General features: G+C 40.5%; 1 protein-coding gene across 1 annotated transcript in view; it reads right to left on the reverse strand.

Annotated features, from left to right (window-relative positions):
• The window catches only part of DUSP10 (dual specificity phosphatase 10), a 62,201-nt gene extending 45,845 nt beyond the window's left edge, over positions 1–16,356 (reverse strand). Inside the window, exons 1-2 of the mRNA XM_075864604.1 lie at positions 16,135–16,356; positions 14,335–15,196 (exon numbers count right to left, since the gene is read on the reverse strand). Coding sequence (XP_075720719.1) covers positions 14,335–15,154 — 820 coding nt within the window. The 5' untranslated portion in view covers positions 15,155–15,196; positions 16,135–16,356. The remainder of the gene's footprint in view (positions 1–14,334; positions 15,197–16,134) is intronic.
• Between the last annotated feature and the right edge of the window lie 6,591 nt (positions 16,357–22,947).

Consider the following 22,947-nt stretch of genomic DNA (forward strand, 5'->3'; position numbering starts at 1 on the left):
ATGACCTGTATATAGTACAGAACACCATGACCTGTATATAGTACAGAACACCATGACCTGTATATAGTACAGAACACCCTGACCTGTATACAGTACAGAACACCATGACCTGTATATAGTACAGAACCTCATAACCTGTATATAGTACAGAACACCATGACCTATATATAGTACAGAACACCCTGACCTGTATATTGTACAGAACACCATGACCTGTATATAGTACAGAACACCATGACCTGTATATAGTACAGAACCTCATAACCTGTATATAGTACAGAACCTCATAACCTGTATATAGTACAGAACACCATAACCTATATATAGTACAGAACCTCATAACCTGTATATAGTACAGAACACCATAACCTATATATAGTACAGAACACCATGACCTGTATATAGTACAGAACACCATGACCTATATATAGTACAGAACACCATGACCTATATATAGTACAGAAAACCATGACCTGTATATAGTACAGAACACCATGACCTGTATATAGTACAGAACACCATGACCTGTATATAGTACAGAACACCCTGACCTGTATACAGTACAGAACACCATGACCTATATATAGTACAGAACCTCATAACCTGTATATAGTACAGAACCCCATGACCTGTATATAGTACAGAACCTCATAACCTGTATATAGTACAGAACCCCATGACCTATATATAGTACAGAACCCCATGACCTGTATATAGTACAGAACCTCATGACCTATATATAGTACAGAACACCCTGATCTGTATACAGTACAGAACACCATGACCTATATATAGTACAGAACCCCATGACCTATATATAGTACAGAACCCCATGACCTGTATATAGTACAGAACCTCATAACCTGTATATAGTACAGAACACCATGACCTGTATATAGTACAGAACACCATAACCTATATATAGTACAGAACACCATGACCTGTATATAGTAAAGAACACCCTGACCTGTATATAGTACAGAACACCCTGACCTGTATATAGTACAGAACACCCTGACCTGTATATAGTACAGAACACCCTGACCTGTATATAGTACAGAACCTCATAACCTGTATATAGTACAGAACCTCATAACCTGTATATAGTACAGAACACAATGACCTGTATATAGTACAGAACACCATAACCTATATATAGTACAGAACACCATGACCTGTATATAGTACAGAACACCATGACCTATATATAGTACAGAACACCATGACCTGTATATAGTACAGAACACCCTGACCTGTATATAATACAGAACACCATGACCTGTATATAGTACAGAACACCATGGCCTGTATATAGTACAGAACACCATGACCTGTATATAGTACAGAACACCCTGACCTGTATATAGTACAGAACACCATGACCTATATATAGTACAGAACCACATAACCTGTATATAGTACAGAACCCCATGACCTGTATATAGTACAGAACCTCATAACCTGTATATAGTACAGAACCCCATGACCTATATATAGTACGGAACCCCATGACCTGTATAAAGTACAGAACCTCATAACCTGTATATAGTACAGAACACCATGACCCGTATATAGTACAGAACACCATGACCTATATATAGTACAGAACACCATGACCTGTATATAGTACAGAACACCATGACCTATATATAGTACAGAACACCATAACCTGTATATAGTAGAGAACACCATGACCTGTATATAGTACAGAACACCATGACCTATATATAGTACAGAACACCATGACCTGTATATAGTACAGAACACCATGACCCGTATATAGTACAGAACACCATGACCTATATATAGTACAGAACACCATGACCTATATATAGTACAGAACTCCATGACCTATATATAGTACAGAACCTCATAACCTGTATATAGTACAGAACCCCATGACCTATATATAGTACAGAACCCCATGACCTGTATATAGTACAGAACCTCATAACCTGTATATAGTACAGAACACCATGACCTGTATATAGTACAGAACACCATGACCTGTATATAGTAAAGAACACCCTGACCTGTATATAGTACAGAACACCCTGACCTGTATATAGTACAGAACACCCTGACCTGTATATAGTACAGAACACCATGACCTGTATATAGTACAGAACCTCATAACCTGTATATAGTACAGAACCTCATAACCTGTATATAGTACAGAACACCATAACCTATATGTAGTACAGAACCTCATAACCTGTATATAGTACAGAACACCATAACCTATATATAGTACAGAACACCATGACCTGTATATAGTACAGAACACCATGACCTATATATAGTACAGAACACCATTACCTATATATAGTACAGAACACCATGACCTATATATAGTACAGAACACCATAACCTATATATAGTACAGAACACCATGACCTGTATATAGTACAGAACACCATGACCTATATATAGTACAGAACACCATGACCTGCATATAGTACAGAAACTGAAGTGGATTATATAATAAAGAGCCTATGAACAATATACAGTACAAAATCCTTACAATCAGCAGTATATAGCAGTTTATGTCACTATACAGTAGTCACTGCAATGACAATAGGGCCTGCAGTCCTATGTAACACTAACTCAAATCTACCTTATGGCCATAATAATATGCGATCAATGACGCACATCAATCAATCAATCAATCAATGAAGGCATCGATTCTACACGACCAATATCATCACGATCTGTCCTCATCATGTGACAGCTGTAGGGCTCGTTACAAGACACAGCTGATAACTGTACTGTAAGGGTATGTTCACACGGCAACGCCGAATGCGTCTGAAATTACGGAGCTGTTTTCAGGCGGAAACAGCTCCTGAATTTCAGACGTTTTGACAAGTGCACATGTTTTTCGCGGCGTCCATTATGGACGTAATTGAAGCTGTTTTTCAATGGAGTCAATGAAAAACGGCTCCAATTACGTCCCAAGAAGTGACATGTCCTTCTTTGAGGCGGGCGTCTTTTTATGCGCCGTTTTTTGACAGCAACGCGTATAAATACACCTCATCTGCACAGAACATCGTAAGACCCATTGAAATCAATGGGCAGATGTTTGCCGACGTATTGGAGCCGTCTTTTCAGGCGTAATTCGAGGCGTAAAACGCCTGAATTACGTCCGTAAATAGGCCGTGTGAACATACCCTGACTGTAACAAGCCCTGCACCTGTGTGGATTTTTATCCACTGCGAGTGAACAATAAATGTTCCTATTGAATGGCAGCAAGCAGAGATCTTGAAAACCATGAGGAATTGATAGAGAAAATATATTGGAAAATTGTATAACTTTACATTATAAAAAGAATGATATTTTACAGAGATGAGATGCAGGCGCACCGTCTACCTACTGATGTAGGACGCGATTTCAGTCAACGCATGAAGCGGATCCAGATGGTTGTCCTTATCAGAAGAATAATTGACTGAATAAAAACAACCATCGACATAAAGTCCCCAACCCACAGAGGCAGCAGCAATTTAATAGGTAACGCAATAATAAAGTAAGCAATTCTATGAAGAGGCGCGAGGCATTAAGTACCTCAGCTCTGCCACCAGTCCCTAGTAAGAAAACCACGATAGCTGCATTCTTCTAAATAACCCAAAATGTCTCATAACAGGGATCAATAAATGGAGCTGCCCCTGCAAATAACACATATGATTAGTGCTCCTTAAGGGCATGACCACACATGGCGGAATTCCTCCGCAACTGTCCGCATCAATGCCGCACCTAATCCGGGTTGCGGATTACGGCTGCGGATCTGCACAAAATGTGCAGTACATTGATGCGGACTAGCTGCTGCGGACTGCGGGAAAAGTGCTTCCCTTCTCCCTATCAGTGCAGGATAGAGAGAAGGGACAGCACTTTCCCTAGTGAAAGTAAAAGAAATTCATACTTACCGCCCGTTGTCTTTATGACGCGTCCCTCCTTCGGCATCCAGCCCGACCTCCCTGGATGACGCGCCAGTCCATGTGACCGCTGCAGCCTGTGCTTGGCCTGTGATTGGCTGCAGCCGTCACTTACACTGAAACGTCATCCTGGGAGGCCGGACTGGAGACAGAAGCAGGGAGTTCTCGGTAAGTATGAACTTATATGTTTTTTTACAGATACATGTATATTGAGATCGGTAGTCACTGTCCCGGGTGCAGAAACAGTTACTGCCGATCGCGTAACTCTTTCAGCACCCTGGACAGTGACTATTTACTGACGTCTCCTAGCAACGCTCCCGTCATTACGGGAGCCCCATTGACTTCCTCAGTCTGGCTGTAGACCTAGAAATACATAGGTCCAGCCAGAATGAAGAAATGTCAAGTAAAAAAAGCAAGACGCATCCGCAGCACACATGACATGTGCATGACAGCTGCGGACTTCATTGCGGAACTTTGAATCTCCATTGAAGTCAATGGAGAAATTCCGCCATGAGTCCGCCACTGCTCCGCAACAGACAGAGCATGCTGCGGACACCAAATTCCGCTCCGCAGCCTATGCTCCGCAGCGGAATTGTACGCATCGTGTAAACGAACACTGCTAAATTAAAGTGAAAGTCAATGTAGAAACGGCTCCGCTGCGGATTAACGCTGCGGAGTGTCCGCAGCGGAATTTAAGTGCAATTCCGCCATGTGTGAACCCGCCCTAAAGCAACACTCCTGGCAGGTCTGGAGGGGCGGAGCATGACATGGATTATCTGCTTGGTGTTCTTTGAATCCCTGTGTCATGCTCCGCCCCCTCAGACCCTGCACTAGGATAACACAGTTTATACATTTTGGGGGTTATATTTTTGATTTCTTTAATTTTTTTTGTTTTTTTATTGAAAACTCCAAATTCAATATTGAAATCAAAATTCTAATTGTAATTTTCCTTAAACAATCTTTGATGAAATAATAATGTGCTGATGCCTCCAAAGAACAGGACACAAACTGGACTAGGTCAAATGATAATTCCTGGTGACCTTGTGAGATGCAGTTCACTTACACACCTCAGGGCCGAGCATGCACTCCCTGGTGGTCCGGTGGCATAATGTCCCCATCACCGTCACCCAGTGGACAATCATCAGCTCCTTGGTGAACCACAAGGTAAGAACCCAGTAGACAAACATTCACAAACTGATGGAAGTATTTAGTCCTTGGTGGCATATTGTCCCTGGTGGCATAGTGGCTACCAGCCTCTGGTGTCCACCATCAAATACACAACTGAAAGACTACCTAAAAAATGACTGCTTGACCCTAACTTTTTGAAGATACATACTCCCCAGCTTCATAAATATCATGATGGCTCTTGGGCAAGTAAGCTAGTAGACTACAATTCACACCATGCTAGAAGTTTCTATTCCCTGGTTGTACATTGTCCCTGGCATCCCGGTGGTTCAGTCTCCAGTATCTACTGATCTCATGGATTATGTCCAACCCCTGGTGTCGACCACCAAATAAAATCTGAAGCTGTAGAAGTAAGTGAGGGTTGGATTATGGTTTGGACTGTGCGACCAGAACAATCTTCAGGTATATATACTACATACATATATATAGAACTTCTGCAGCCCTAAGAATGACTGCTGTACCCCTAACTTATTGGAGATAGTACATGTCCCCAAGCTCCATAAATATTTGGATGGATCTTGGATAATAACCCAGTAGACAAACATTCACACTCCCTGGTGTGCAGGTGGCACAATGGCTATCTAGCTATTGCAAAACTACAACTCCCAGCATGCATTGACAGTCTGTAGCTGTCAGAGCATGCTGGGAGGTATAATTTGCAACTGCTGGAAAGCCACCTAGGCATATTGTCCCATATAATATCTACAATGCCCTATATAATCCATCCAATGTCCCATATAATGTCTTTAATGTCCCATATCATGCCTCCAATGTCCCATATCATGCCTCCAATGTCCCATATAATGCCTACAATGTCCCATATAATGCCTTCAGTGTCCCATATAATGCCTCCAATGTCCCAAATAATGCCTCTAATGTCCCATACAATGCCTCTAGTGTCCCATATAATTTTGACAATGTCCCAAATAATGCCTCTAATGTCCGATATAATGTCTACAATGTCCCATATAATGCCTCCAATGTCCCAAATAATGCCTTTAATGTCCCATATAATGCCTCCAATGTCCCATATAATGTCAACAATGCCCCATATAATGCCTACAATGTCCCAAATAATGCCTCTAATGTCCCATATGCCTACAATGTCCGATATAATGCTCACAAGTAACAGTGACTGCTCTAAAAACTTTTATTTTCCTCCTGTGCCAGCTCCAGAGCAGGGTTTGTGACGACACTGTCAGAATCTTGCCCCGGTATCAGTAGACGTAGTTGACTTGTTCACAGACACTATAGCAGGCTGGGCTATATATAATGCTGACACTATAGCAGGCTGGGCTATATATAGTGCTGACACTATAGCAGGCTGGGCTATATATAGTGCTGACACTATAGCAGGCTGGGTTATATATAGTGTTGTCACTATAGCAGGCTGGGTTATATATAGTGCTGACACTATAGCAGGCTGGGCTATATATAGTGCTGACACTATAGCAGGCTGGGCTATATATAGTGCTGACACTATAGCATGCTGGGCTATATATAGTGCTGACACTATAGCAGGCTGGGCTATATATAGTGCTGACACTATAGCAGGCTGGGCTATATATAGTGCTGACACTATAGCAGGCTGGGCTATATATAGTGCTGACACTATAGCAGGCTGGGTTATATATAGTGCTGACACTATGGCAGGCTGGGCTATATATAGTGCTGACACTATAGCAGGCTGGGTTATATATAGTGCTGACACTATAGCAGTCTGGCCTATATATACTGCTGACACTATAGCAGGCTGGGCTATATATAGTGCTGACACTATAGCAGGCTGGGCTGTATATAGTGCTGACACTATAGCAGGCTGGGTTGTATATAGTGCTGAAACTATAGCAGGCTGGTTTATATATAGTGCTGACACTATAGCAGGCTGGTTTATATATAGTGCTGACACTATAGCAGGCTGGGCTATATATAGTGCTGACACTATAGCAGGCTGGGTTATATATAGTGCTGACACTATAGCAGGCTGGGTTATATATAGTGTTGTCACTATAGCAGGCTGGGTTATATATAGTGCTGACACTATAGCAGGCTGGGCTATATATAGTGCTGACACTATAGCAGGCTGGGCTATATATAGTGCTGACACTATAGCAGGCTGGGTTGTATATAGTGCTGACACTATAGCAGGCTGGGTTGTATATAGTGCTGACACTATAGCAGGCTGGGTTGTATATAGTGCTGAAACTATAGCAGGCTGGTTTATATATATTGCTGACACTATAGCAGGCTGGTTTATATATATTGCTGACACTATAGCAGGCTGGTTTATATATTGCTGACACTATAGCAGGTTGGGCTATATATAGTGCTGACACTATAGCAGGCTGGGCTATATATAGTGCTGACACTATAGCAGGCTGGGTTGTATATAGTGCTGACACTATAGCAGGCTGGGCTATATATAGTGCTGACACTATAGCAGGCTGGGTTATATATAGTGCTGACACTATAGCAGGCTGAGCTATATATAGTGCTGACACTATAGCAGGCTGGGCTCTATATATTGCTGACACTATAGCAGGCTGGGTTATATTTAGTGCGTGCGACTGGGGTCTCAAGTGAAGTTCCTAACCCCTAGAAGTAGAAAGCGACATCCTTGTTTACAGTGCGGCTAGGAAAATGTTTATTTTTTTTTACATTGAAATGACTTAGATTAAAATATGGGAGGTAAATGGACATGAAACCCGACATCTCCGGGATGAGCAGAATTCATAACGGAATCTTATTTCAATGTGATCCCTGCCCCCATCATCTATTTCTAGCTGCATAATTGCGCTTTACATATTTTTGGTCCTTTAAACAATTTTCACATTATGACCTTTGGCTTCTGCCTTCAATATGTCGAGATTCATCCAAAGTTACAGCTGTGACAGAAGGAAAGTCTAATCGCCGAGGGCGGCAGAAGTGGCATTTGCTTGAAGAGTAAACATCATGCCAAAGTTCTGGAATGAGCATAATCCCAAGCAGAGCATAGAGGGTTAATGTCGATCAACGGGGTCTATGTGGCCCAAGTCCTGAGTCAGTCAAGAAGAATTTATCTCATATCTATCTATCTATGTATCTATCTATCTATCTATCTATCTATCTATCTATCTCATATCTATCTATCTATCATCTATCTCTATCTATCTATCTATCTATCTATCTATCTATCTATCTATCTATCTATCTATCTATCTATCTATCTATCTATCTATCTGTCTCCTATCTGTCTCCTATCTATCTATCTATCTATCTATCTATCTATCTATCTATCTATCTATCTATGTATCTATCTATCTATCTATCTATCTATCTATCTATCTATCTATCTATCTATCTATCTATCTATCTATCTATCTATCTATCTATCTATCTATCTATCTATCTATCTATCTATCTATCTCATATCTATCTATCTATCTATCTATCATCTATCTATCTATCTATCTATCTATCTATCTATCTATCTATCTATCTATCTATCTATCTATCTATCTATCTATCTATCTATCTATCTATCATATCTATCTATCTATCTATCTATCTATCTATCTATCTATCTATCTATCTATCTATCTATCTATCTGTCTGTCTGTCTGTCTGTCTGTCTGTCTGTCTGTCTGTCTGTCTATCTATCTATCTATCTATCTATCTATCTATCTATCTATCTATCTATCTATCTATCTATCTATCTATCTATCTATCTCATATCTATCTATCTATCTATCTATGTATCTATGTATCTATGTATTTATCTATCTATCTATCTATCTATCTATCTATCTATCTATCTATCTATCTATCTATCTATCTATCTATCTATCTATCTATCTCATATCTATCTCATATCTATCTATCTATCTATCTATCTATCTATCTATCTATCTATCTATCTATCTATCTATCTATCTATCTATCAGAAGCTGGAAATTCTAAATTTCTCCTCCAAAATGTTTGCAACTGATTATCACTAATGTCTTATAGGAAGGTCATCAAAGTTTTTCTTTCAGACATCTGGGAGCAGGTTAATGGGGTCACTTATACAGTTATGGGTGTCATACACTAAAACTGTATTCCAGTCGTGGAAAGTAAGAGTATATCTCAACGATATGCCGTCACTTACTGATCAGTAGTGGTCCGACCCCTGGGACCCCTATTGATTGCTAGAATGAGGGGGCCACAGTTCTCTGTGATATTTCCCTGCCCAGCTCCATGGTTGTCTGAGTTGCGGGTCTCTATACAGTGCCTGAGCAGGAGAGGTGTCGTGCTGAAAAGGTACAGAAGGGGCCATGTTCTCGTGATTGATGAGGGTCACTGCAGTCAGACCCCCACGGTTCAGCACGTGACCGCATATGTTTCCATATCATTATATGATAAAGCTTGAATACCCCTTTAAGGTATAATCTGTATGAAGCACTATCAATGCTCGACTAATAGGGAGAATAGATCCCAATCCTCCTAAAAACAGGACCAGGTAAAGTCACAGGGGCGAGAGGCCTATATGACGATTTTTTTTATTTTAGCCCTCTAGTGGCTTTCTAATAGATGTAATTTTATTTTGCTGAGTTCATTGTTACTAGACCATCATTAAAGGGGTATTCCCACCTCTAGGAGTGGGCAGTCCCCTTGAGCAAACCAAGGCCGCTAAAGAGGATGTAGTGTATCTGACTGAAGTGGGAATACCCCTTTAAGCAGCCGTAATATAAGGTATTTGTCGTGATGACATGAGGATGACACCCATCATTGTATATTGATATGTAAAGATCTCCTTTAACCCCATTAATCCTGGTTCGGACTCCTCCCGATTGGCTTCCTATCATGACTAATGTGGATTAGCAGCAGGTATTTAATCTTCCGCCTCGCTATGGTACGTCACGTCTAAACATCCATTGAAATTGGTAATTCTGTTTTGCTTGTACCCTGTGTAATTACAGCCGCGTAGAATATATGGGTGTAGTATATGAACGCGTGGATGAAGAAGAAAGGTATTGACGGCTCCCACCCTGCACATCAAGCGCGAGGAGGACAATATTTAATGTTTAATACAGATCTTAATCACCTTCCGATCTCTATTTAAAGAAGCCATTAATTATACTGTAGAAAGGGAAAACATATCATATTTAAATGAAAACCCAGGCGCTCCCCCCCCCCCCCACACAGATGCTGCAATATTTAACAACCTTCCCCCTCCTGCATTTATACACCTGACAGTACACTGTCACCAATGAGGCACATAAAGCAGGAAGAAGGAATAAAATTCAAAAATGACAGTGAAGACTGACACACAAGGCAAGGCAGAGGAGTCTAAGGCATTATGTATGTGCTGCTTTAAACTCCCCTCAGTGTGACATTACCTCCTGGCATCCGCAGTGGCATTATTTAGGCAGTATGGTGGTATTATATGAGCACTATATGGCACTATAATCAGCACTATATGGCACTATAATATTCAGCACTATATAGCACTATAATATTCAGCACTATATGCACTATAATATTCAGAACTATATGGCACTATAATATTCAGCACTATATGGCACTATAATATTCAGCACTATATGGCACTATAATATTCAGCACTATAAGGCACTATAATATTCAGCACTATATGGCACTATAATATTCAGCACTATATGGCACTATAATATTCAGCACTATATGGCACTATAATATTCAGCACTATATGGCACTATAATATTCAGCACTATATGGCACTATAATATTCAGCACTATATGGCACTATAATATTCAGCACTATATAGCACTATAATATTCAGCACTATATGGCACTATAATATTCAGAACTATATGGCACTATAATATTCAGCACTATATGGCACTATAATATTCAGCACTATATGGCACTATAATATTCAGCACTATAAGGCACTATAATATTCAGCACTATATGGCACTATAATATTCAGCACTATATGGCACTATAATATTCAGCACTATATGGCACTATAATATTCAGCACTATATGGCACTATAATATTCAGCACTATATGGCACTATAATATTCAGCACTATATGGCACTATAATATTCAGCACTATATGGCACTATAATATTCAGCACTATATGGCACTATAATATTCAGCACTATATGGCACTATAATATTCAGCACTATATGGCACTATAATATTCAGCACTATATGGCACTATAATATTCAGCACTATATGGCACTATTGCTTTGACCACTATATGGCACTATTATATAGATATTGTACAACACTATAAAGTAGACATGGTATGACAAGAGGTAAACAGGCAACAACATGGGTCCAACCAATACACCCTTGACTGCAGGGGCCACATATGACATACAACCAGGATCGGGACAAGTATACAGACACACTCTATATATATATATATATATATATATATAGTGTTTGTTTACGTTGGCGTACTGCTGGTTCAGCTACAATCTAGAAATAATATTTTGAGGAATTGCCATCTATGCCTTTCCCTAATTTGTTCTGCACCGTAGCTGCCTGGTGTAGCTTCTCTCAAGGAGCTTCTGTGTAGGTTAAAGGTACAGTCTATTATATTTACCTGATATACCAGACTTTATAAGCAAAAAATTGGGGTTACGTCCCAGAAGAAAGCAAAAATATGACTTGAGCATCTGGCTGTGTCTCAGGCAGGCAGTGGCTCCCCCTACAGACTCCCAGTGATTGAGAATAATAGTCTGGACCAGAGAAAGTTACACTTCTTAGCTTTCGGAAGCCCCTTTTAAGCTGTCCACAGACATTACATAGCTGCCAGCTGAACGTTGTCACCCACCATATATACAGCATATATACAGTCGTTTCTATAGAGTGAGGAGGAATGAGCGGTTGACAGACACCCCCAGCACTGTGCACTCCTGGGGAGGTCATTAGATTAGCCAAATAACACAGCCAATCCTCTACTTTCTGTAAATTTGATGACCGGTGGGGTCGGCCCGTGCCCATGGACTCAGCAGATGTCTCTGATTGTATTTTATCCTTTTCCATAGTCAATTTGTTAAAAACAGCAACAAAAAGCTAAAAAACATTCAGGAAAGATTCCCTCGGATGACCTGACCTTATTATATCCCCGCCCTTCCCTTACGGGGTCCGTCTGTTTATTTTTTGTACACATTGATTTAAATACTGGAACTGAAGTCAATAATATTTATCTTCGTAGCTCCAAGTATTTATGTCAACAAAAGGTGCAACATTAACTGTAGAAACCACTGTCTGCAGGCAGTAGTCCTGGTAACTAAATATCCCATGATGCCTTGTCCAGGCATGACATACTGAGGTGTGGCCAGATCACATCTATCAGAAACCATATTATGAGCAGGATGCTGGAGGCACAAGAGAGGCGGCAGACTGCGCTCTATGCAGCAGCATGCATGTCACAGGCAGAGTGCAAACTCCAGCCCACTGCAGGGAGGGGCAGAGATGATTGGTTGGCAATAGCCTAACATCATCTACAGGAAACAAGAAGCAGCCTGGAAGAGATTCAGTGACAACAGAGGGAAAGTGGATGTCTTAAATTGTGGAAAGATGCATCACATGACTCAAGTCACTAAGCACATGATGGAAATGTGAAGCCGTATCTCAGAATCTATTTGAACACCTTACGGAATTGTATTATAAGCAATTCCCAAGATATATGCTTATAATATTAAGCAGGAGAAATACAAGCCATAGTGCAGGGAAGACACTCAGATGTACTCCTGCCACTGTGAGACAACACATTGTGACAGCCCCTCTGCTCTTCCCACTCACAGAAGACAAAGTGCTGACAGAGCGGGTGGGGGGGGGGGGCAGCCGCAAGGAATTTATAATCACTATTACCCAAAATGCTTCTGTCTTTTAGGGAATTGCTTAGAATGCAATTCCCTAATATTATATATATAAAGCTTCAGTTTAACAGACCATAAAATTACACGCGCAGCCTCTGTCATCCAATATAAACAGAATGTGTTGCTATGGTTTATTGCATGTTTAATATCATTACATATATAGATAGACAAAACAACAGAAGCCACAAAAGAACCCGATGGGGTCTGTAAGCGCCTGTGGTATCAATCGTAAAATTAATGTGGTCCTGCATGGGAAGCCACGATACAGATGTGAACAGAGCCTTAATGGTTGCTGAGCTGTTCTATAGGTAGACAAATAGATGAGATGATGGATAGAGAGAGAGAGAGAGAGAGAGAGAGATAGATATGAGATAGATAGATAGATAGATAGATAGATAGATAGATAGATAGATAGATAGATAGATAGATAGATAGATAGATAGATAGATAGATAGATAGATAGATAGATAGATAGATAGATAGATAGATAGATAGATATGAGAGATAGACAGATAGATAGATAGATAGATAGATAGATAGATAGATAGATAGATAGATAGATAGATAGATAGATAGATAGATAGATAGATAGATAGATAGATAGATAGATAGATAGATAGATAGATATTAGATAGATAGATAGATAGATATGAGATAGATAGATAGATAGATAGATAGATAGATAGATAGATAGATAGATAGATAGATAGATAGATAGATAGATGATAGATAGATAGATAGATAGATAGAGTTCTCAGGGACCACAAGGGGTGTATTTCTGTTTTTACAAAATGAATAACATTAAAACTCTAAACTGTAGAACACAAATACCATCAAGTAATATTAACCCCCCCCCCCCCCCCCCCCTATGAACAAAAGTCCTTCCAAAATTGCTTTCCTTTATGTCGGTTTTATCTGTTTGTAGGAAAGCTGGGTAACATCATCATGACCTCCATTACAGCTCCCACAGAAGTTGTCACCCAGCTTCCCCAAGACTCCCAAATGACAAATCTGCCTAGTTACAAGTTTACATTCACATACCCCCTTTACCCATACAGGGGCACGTGCCTTGTTTGCTGGGTGCCAGGGGGGCACTCTGTTGGTTCAGGATATCTAGGGCTGTATAATGGATTTGCCATGCAGGATTTCTGAAAAGCTGGTTCACAACTCTTATAAACCGCAGCCATATTGCTTGCTACCCAGCTTTCCCAAGAACAGGAAACATTAGGAAACAGGTATAATGCTGTATAAACATAGCCGTACTATATATATATGCTCGTGTGTACCTATACCAGACAGTGGTCTGCAGCCTGTGCCCCTCGAACTGTTGTGAGACTACAACTCCCAGCATGACCCATTCCGATCACTCTGAATATTACCTTTCAGCACCAGAGGTTCCTTCCCTTCCCGTTTCAGCGACTCTAGAACCGTATGGAGCGGCTGGGATGGTATGACCCGGCTCGGTTCATTGGTATTATCATCGTAGACGATGATCTCTTTGGAAAATATCCTCTTGAAGGAATCTTTGCCTTCCCTGCATGATATTAAATCCAGGACAGTAATCTTCCCCTGCTGAAGTCTTCTCCGGCTGATCTTATCCGAGCAGTTAATGTGAACGGCCCCCTGGATATGGCTTTTATTGTACTCCATGAAGGGTCTGCAGTCAATGATCACCGGCCCTTGGTTGGGGAGATGGGTTTTGCTGCATTTCGCTATCTTCTTGGCCAGGTCATTGGGATAAATGATTTTGATGTTGGCAAATTGCTTGGTGGTGGTGGTGGTGGTGGTAGACACTGGGCTGCCAACCCCACCGGAAGGACTCAACGCGCCACTGTTTTCATTATTGTTGACCATTGGGTTGGGAGGGCAAGAAGAAGTGGAGGGTCCGGCGGCACTGCTGGTGATTGTGGTACTGCTGATAGTCTGGCTCTGGGTATCTTTTTCGTACGCTGCCACACTGCAACAGCTGGCACTGCTACATCCACAACCCAAAGAGCGAGCAGAGCCGTTGGAAGAGGGCATATACGTCAGATTAGCAGGGGTGAGGGACACTACGCTGGTGCTGAGTAAAGATCTGCAGCTGCCACTCACCGAGGCGGTATCACAGTAGGAAGAGTCTGGGCACAGGTTGAGCTCTTGTGGTCTCACGGGTCGGGATAGTGCCACAATAACCGTGTCGTCCAGAGGAGATGGAGGCATCAGGAATCTCACAGCACTGACGGATCAAGTACAACTGGTGGGCTGAAAATAAGAAGAGACTACATCACTATGAATACACCAACAGCTGCAATACAGTCATATTTAGAACGATGTAGCAGAGCCGAGTTGATCATTTAAAAAAAACAAAACAAAAAAAACTCATCGACATATGACAGTACCTGGGTTTTCTATTGAGTTTTTAAAAAGCTTAGAACCATTTCGACTCTGCTACATCTATAAGAATCAATGTTAAATAGTTAGAAGTTTCAGTCAAGTCACTGGTTCATTTCACTGGAGTCTTTCCGACATCCAGTGCGGGTCCATACAGTAGATAACTAATGACCGGGACTCGGGGGTTATGGTAAGTATACGGAGCTGCTAAATATATCGCCTGTGGACGCGCAGCCCCACGATCGGAGTCGATATGTAATGACCCTTTATGAACCTTCATGTGCCCGGATCATCATTACATGAGGCGGCCGGATCCATCTGTCTACAGAGCTGCAGTGCTCGTCTTTCCGGCTGCATCATCTAATAACTGGGTGCAATATGCGATATAATGACCGTGTGATATAACAAACACATCAGAAGGAATAATCGGGGGGGGGGGGGGGGGGGGGTTCTATTATTTACTTAAAGTTACTGTCAACATTCACATAGACATCAAGTCGCTGACAGTCCTAAAGACTCCCATAGGCTCTACATCGCCATGATCATAAATACTCTGTAGGTGACCTATACAGTAGTAGGAGGGATCTTTATTAGCAGGTGACTATATATGATCCTGACAGGCAGAAGTTAACAGCCATCCCTGTCAAAAGTAAACCCAAAAACATCCGCATCCCTGCAGCAGCATCCTGGTGGTGGAGGTAATAACGCAGCGGTTATATATCTCCGTTACAATAAGATATAAGAAATGGGAATCCTCCAGCCATGGTTCTATGAATGTAATGAGGGAGAGAATGCAGAAAGCCACTCACCTGACTGCAGCCGTGTCACAGATCATCATGCGGGGTGTAATATAACATATATCAGATGCAGCACTGTAATAAGCAGTGATTATTAGGAAGACTTGCAGTGTTTCTCCATGCAGACACTGAGCATGTCCCTCCAGCCTCCGGCTCTCCTCCTGCTCCTGCTCCTATTGATTTATCTCTTCAGCTTCCATTCACTTGGTTCCATTGATGTGCAACAATGTTACTTTCTTTTTAGCACAGAGTAATGAAATATTCGAAATGGGCGTGGCTCGGCATGAATGATACATCAGCGAGAGCGGAGGGGGCGGAGGACGGTTCACGCCCACCGCGTTGTGATAGGCTGAGGAGTTAGGGGGCGCGGCTAGGAGGCGGTGCTCGTTGAAGTCCGTGTGTTTTAGCGGCGCGGCTGATGTCATTGGAAGCCAATCAGAGGCGTCCGTCAGCCAGACCGAGCCGGCGAGAGGCAGCTGCTGTGTGTGGATTTACATGCGGGATGTGCTGCTCGGTCCCCGGGTGAGGGATCGTCGTGCGGTCGGTGATGCTGGATGCACGTCGCACGAAGGTGCGATGTCTGTGCCCTGCGCTCTAGTTATAGTGGGCTTCTACCCCCCCCTCCTCTCCTCATTCTCCGCATCCATTAATTTTTATTTCAAGGGTCAGTTCACACGTTGCGTAAAATACTGCGGATTTTCCGCAACGGAATTCGTTGTGGAAAATCAGCAGCAAATACAGCAGCAGCAAAGTGGATGAGATAGAACAAATGTTATGTACGCGCTGCGTAAATACAGAGCGGAAAAACCTCTCAGAAACTGACCAGCGGTGCAGAGTTTTTTCCGGAGCATCTCAATTGTATTTGCGTAACAGTTGCTGCGTTTTTTTGCGGCGGGTTCGCAGCGATTTCGCCGTAAAAAACGGAACTCAGAAGAAAAAATCTTATACTTAGGGCTTATTCAGACGACCGGGATATACGGCCGTTCAACGCGCGTGATTTTCACACACGTCGCACGGACCTATATTAGTCTATGGGGCCGTGCAGACATGTGCGTGATTTTTACTCAGTATGAGTCCGCTGAAAAAAAGTCACGACATGTCCGTTCTTTGGGCGTTTTTCGCGCATCACGCACCCATTGAAGTCAATGGGTGCGTGAAAACCACGCATGCCACACGGAAGCACTTCCGTGCGAACAGCGTGATTCGCGCAACAGCTGTCAAAAGGATGAATGAAAACAGAAAAGCACCACGTGCTACAAACATCCAAACGGAGTGTCATAATGATGGCGGCTGCGCGAAAATCACACGCACATGCTTGTGTAAATGAGGCCTTACCCTGAAGTCTGTGTTCCCCCCCACCAGGCCGGCCTCCTCGGATGACGTTTCATCCCATGTGACCAATTGCAGCCAAACACACGCTGTTGCGGTGGTCACATGAGTGAAACTTCATCCCAAGAGGCCGGCTAAGTGCTGCAAGTTTCCGCAGCGGAAAACTGCACCACAGTTTGATCCGTTTTTTATTCCCGTATTTGTGGGAGTCACGGTGACCAAAAACAGCGATTCTGGCATTTTTTTTATGCCGTTCACCGTGCAGGTTAAAAATTGTTCTATTGTAATTGTTCAGATTTTTACTGATGCAGCGATACCAATTATGTTACTTTTTTTACATTACTTTTGAGGAAAAATGGGAAAAGGTTATTTGTTACTCTTAATATTTTTTGTATCTATATAAAAAAAAGTTTAGTTAACTGTTTTTTAAATTTTTTTATTAGTCTTTCTTGGGGACTTGAACCAGCGATCGTATATGTAGTGTTTTTTACTGAACCGGGGGCAATCGCGTCGTGGGGGTAGATTTTATTGCAGACATTTTCTGCGACTGAAATTCAGTTCCATTCTTCTGTATGGGGTTGTTTCTGCAGCAGGTACTCGGAGCTGTTACATCGGTTTCAAGGATGAAAAAAGACAAGCCCGTCTAGTTTAACTTATTATCCTGCAATGTTGATCCAGAGGAAGAACCCCCCCCCCCCCCACGAGGCTTTTGATGCACCCAATGATCTGATTTGGCTTGGCAGCAGCTCCCTGACACTAGTTGCTACAGTCACGTTTCCTATCTACCAAGATTCCCATTTCCATGTCAGTTTTTCCCAATATTTTCCCATTCGGTATGTAACGGTGCCACGTAATTTCCCTTCCCTTACATTTATCAGTGTTACCCCTCATTTACTACTCTGCCCAATCCCCCGCCTTTTCCAGATCCATTTGTAACAGAATATTGTCCTCCATTGTGTTAATTACTTTACACAATTTAGTATCATCTGCGAAAAATATATCTTACTATGCAAACCCTACACACGGACATTAATAAATATTTTAAAGGGAACCTGGCACGAGCTTTTTGCCCCTAAATCCCCACCAGATGCCCCTGAATAACTTAGAATCATAATATAGAAAATGAACTTAGTTTGCACTGTGTGTAAATTATAGTTCAAGAGTCATCTGGGCGGTGCCGCAATTCTGAAGAGCCAGACAGTCCGGTCCCTAAACAATCCCTTCCTGGCTTGATTGACGTCCTACTGGCCATGATACGTCATTACAAGCCAGCTCCTATGGGACGTCAAGCCAGGAAGGGCGGCGGTTTAGTGACCTGAAAACTTGTGACAGGTTTCCATTCGAGAGTATAGAGCCCAATACTGCCCCCTGTGGTGCCCCAATAGTAGTGGTGACCCAATCTATCATGTTAATCCCATGATTGTGGTACACCCAATAAATGTCGCTGTGTAGGCCAAGCGTTAGGCTACGTCTTCACAGCAACACTAGAGCCTACAAGCCGCAGTGCAATTATTACCGAGTCTTGCACCGCTACGTAAATAATTTTCTTTACAACTTCAGGGAAAAAAGTGCTAAGCAATCATGCTAAACAGAACAGTGTATGTCCAGGATATTGGTGCTCTCCCCCAGCAGTATACAGAATATAGATACAGGGCAAGAGGGGGCGGTGCACGACACACAGGATTTAGCCAGCCTGTGTCCAAGGGGAGAATCAACTCCTTAGATCAATGGAGTGGTAGTTAAATTAATATGGTTTGGTGGGTACAAACATTTGTACAAATTAAATATTCCATTTCCCCCCGAATAACACTTTAATAGTATCTTTCAGAAGGTTCCGATTCCGCTTTTGGAGATCCAGATGGTAGAGACTCTTAAGGGCAATGCTTTCTGGGGGAAAAAAGTATGCAAATAGCTCTCCTCCAGAAGAGTGTCTCTGGTTTGGCTATTAACCCGAGTCATGCTTCAAGGCTCTATAATGGGTCAGAAATGGACTTTACAGAGTAGTCACCTATAGGTGGCACTATAGAGATAGTTCTGTCCTTCTGGAAAAGAGCTATTTTGCAAACTTTAAAGGGAATGCGTCATGAATTTTTTTTTTTTTTTTTATCATGTTGCTTTTAATATGATAATAACATACATTTTATTTATTTATATTCTCGTGTTCTACTTTTTACTTTTTTCTCACTTTTACTTCTCAATGGGGGCTGCCATTTTTTTTTTCATCTCTGTACGAGTCGATTAACGACACATACAGAGATGGAATATGGCACATACAACCCCATAGAGAATGCGAACGGGAGCCGTTCCATTCACTGCAGCGTACGCCGTCTGTGTGGGAACGGTGCATGTGCCGCTCCCACACAGACCAAAACGAAACTTGTTCGCAGAGCAAAATCCGGCGCCATTGTCATGTGGACCGGAAGCCGCGGCCGGACAGTAAGATGACGAATTCCGGCCGCGGCTCCCGGCCATATTTTCAAGGAAGCGAAGGCTCAAGGAATAGGAGCGGAGGCGGCAGCGGCGGCAGGAGCAGGTAATTTATGTTCGTGTATGTGATGTGTGTATTATGTTCGTGTTATACTGTCTGCTGAGCCCTGTATCTAATCCTCCTACACTGTGCAGTCGCTCAGAAAATGGCGGCACAGTGTAGGAGGTTTGAAGATTCAAACCCCTCCTTCTCCTGGCACTAGCCAGAATAAGGGAGGGGGGATAGTGAGGACATTAGAGAGAGTGTGTCCACCCCAAATTTGCAGCATAAAGCAATGAGGTTGCTTTACCACATTGACCATGCTGCAATTTTGGGAACTGCTCTCTCTAGTGGCCAGCACATGGAAATGTTATAAATTAGAATCTAATTTATAATATTTCCTGACTTGTGAAAAAAAATAAAAAATAAAACAATGTGTAATCACTTAAATAATAATTGTTTAACTGAAAAAAATATATATATTTCTAGCAACACATTCCCTTTAATAGTTAGTAATGTTCATTACCACCACCTGCTGGTTGGAAGTGGTATAAAATAACTTTTTGTCATGAAGCTCATGTAGATGTTGATATAACATTCTAATGAAATGACAAACATCTTATTAATTAAGATAATAGAAAGTAGTCTCTGGTGACCCATCTAAAAGTGTCCTGATACTACACATCCATCCTCTGATATTTACAGTGGTATTACCAGAGGATAAACTGTTATTTAGTTTATTGTCTCGCAATGTTTGTCATTCGATGGCTGTTAATGAAGTAATAAGGAATCAATGCACAAACAAAGCACCCCAAAACACCAGTCAATTTAGGAAGCCTCCACCCTCAATGAACATTCTGTGACCTGTACAGACTCAATATATAACTTCTATAATACTCACACCTCTGCTCGGGATTATCATCTAAATCACACTGCCCCCAATGTTCAAGAATATAACTACTATAATACTGCCCCTATGTACAAGAATATAAGTACTATAATACTGCTCCCTATATACAAGAATAGAACTACTATAATACTGCCCCCTATATACAAGAATATAACTACTATAATACTGCTCCTATATACAAGAATATAACTACTATAATACTGCTCCTATATACAAGAATATAACTACTATAATACTGCCTCCTATATACAAGAATATAACTACTATAATACTGCTCCTATATACAAGAATATAACTACTATAATACTGCTCCTATATACAAGAATATAACTACTATAATACTGCTCCTATATACAAGAATATAACTACTATAATACTGCCCCTATATACAAGAATATAACTACTATAATACTGCCCCTATGTACAAGAATATAACTACTATAATACTGCTCCTATATACAAGAATATAACTACTATAATACTGCTCCTATATACAAGAATATAACTACTATAATACTGCTCCTATATACAAGAATATAACTACTATAATACTGCTCCTATATACAAGAATATAACTACTATAATACTGCCTCCTATATACAAGAATATAACTACTATAATACTGCTCCTATATACAAGAATATAACTACTATAATACTGCTCCTATATACAAGAATATAACTACTATAATACTGCTCCTATATACAAGAATATAACTACTATAATACTGCCTCCTATATACAAGAATATAACTACTATAATACTGCTCCTATATACAAGAATATAACTACTATAATACTGCTCCTATATACAAGAATATAACTACTATAATACTGCTCCTATATACAAGAATATAACTACTATAATACTGCCTCCTATATACAAGAATATAACTACTATAATACTGCTCCTATATACAAGAATATAACTACTATAATACTGCCCCCTATATACAAGAATATAACTACTATAGTACAGCCCCCTATATACAAGAATATAACTACTATAATACTGCTCCCTATATACAAGAATATAACTACTATAATACTGCTCCTATATACAGGAATATAACTACTATAATACTGCTCCTATATACAAGAATATAACTACTATAATACTGCCCCCTATATACAAGAATATAACTACTATAATACTTCCTCATATATACAAGAATATAACTACTATAATACTGCCCCAATATACAAGAATATAACTACTATAATACTGCCCCTATATACAAGAATATAACTACTATAATACTGTTCCTATATACAAGAATATAACTACTATAATACTGCCCCTATATACAAGAATATAACTACTATAATACTGCCCCTATATATAAAAATATAACTACTATAATACTGCTCCTATGTACAAGAATACAACTACTATAATACTGCTCCTATATACAAGAATGTAACTACTATAATATTGCTCCCTATGTACAAGAATATAACTACTATTATACTGCCCCTATATACAAGAATATAACTACTATAATACTGCCCCCTATATACAAGAATATAACTACTATAATACTGCTCCCTATATACAAGAATATAACTACTATAATACTGCCTCCTATGTACAAGAATATAACTACTATAATACTGCCCCTATGTACAAGAATATAACTACTATAATACTTCCCCTATATACAAGAATATAACTAAAATAATACTGCCCCTATGTACAAGAATATAACTACTATAATACTGCCCCCTATAAACAAGAATATAACTACTATAATACTGTCCCTATATACAAGATTATAACTACTATAATACTGCCCCCCCTATATACAAGAATATATCTACTATAATACTGCCCCTATATACAAGAATATAACTACTATAATACTGCCCCCTATATACAAGAATATAACTGCTATAATACTGCCTCCTATGTACAAGAATATAACTACTATAATACTGCACCTTATATACAAGAATATAACTACTATAATACTGCTCCTATATACAAGAATATAACTACTATAATACTGCTCCTATATACAAGAATATAACTACTATAATACTGCTCCTATATACAAGAATATAACTACTATAATACTGCTCCTATATACAAGAATATAACTACTATAATACTGCTCCTA

Source organism: Rhinoderma darwinii, chromosome 4 (assembly GCF_050947455.1).
Source record: "Rhinoderma darwinii isolate aRhiDar2 chromosome 4, aRhiDar2.hap1, whole genome shotgun sequence".
NCBI classification, from domain to species: Eukaryota; Metazoa; Chordata; class Amphibia; order Anura; family Rhinodermatidae; genus Rhinoderma; species Rhinoderma darwinii.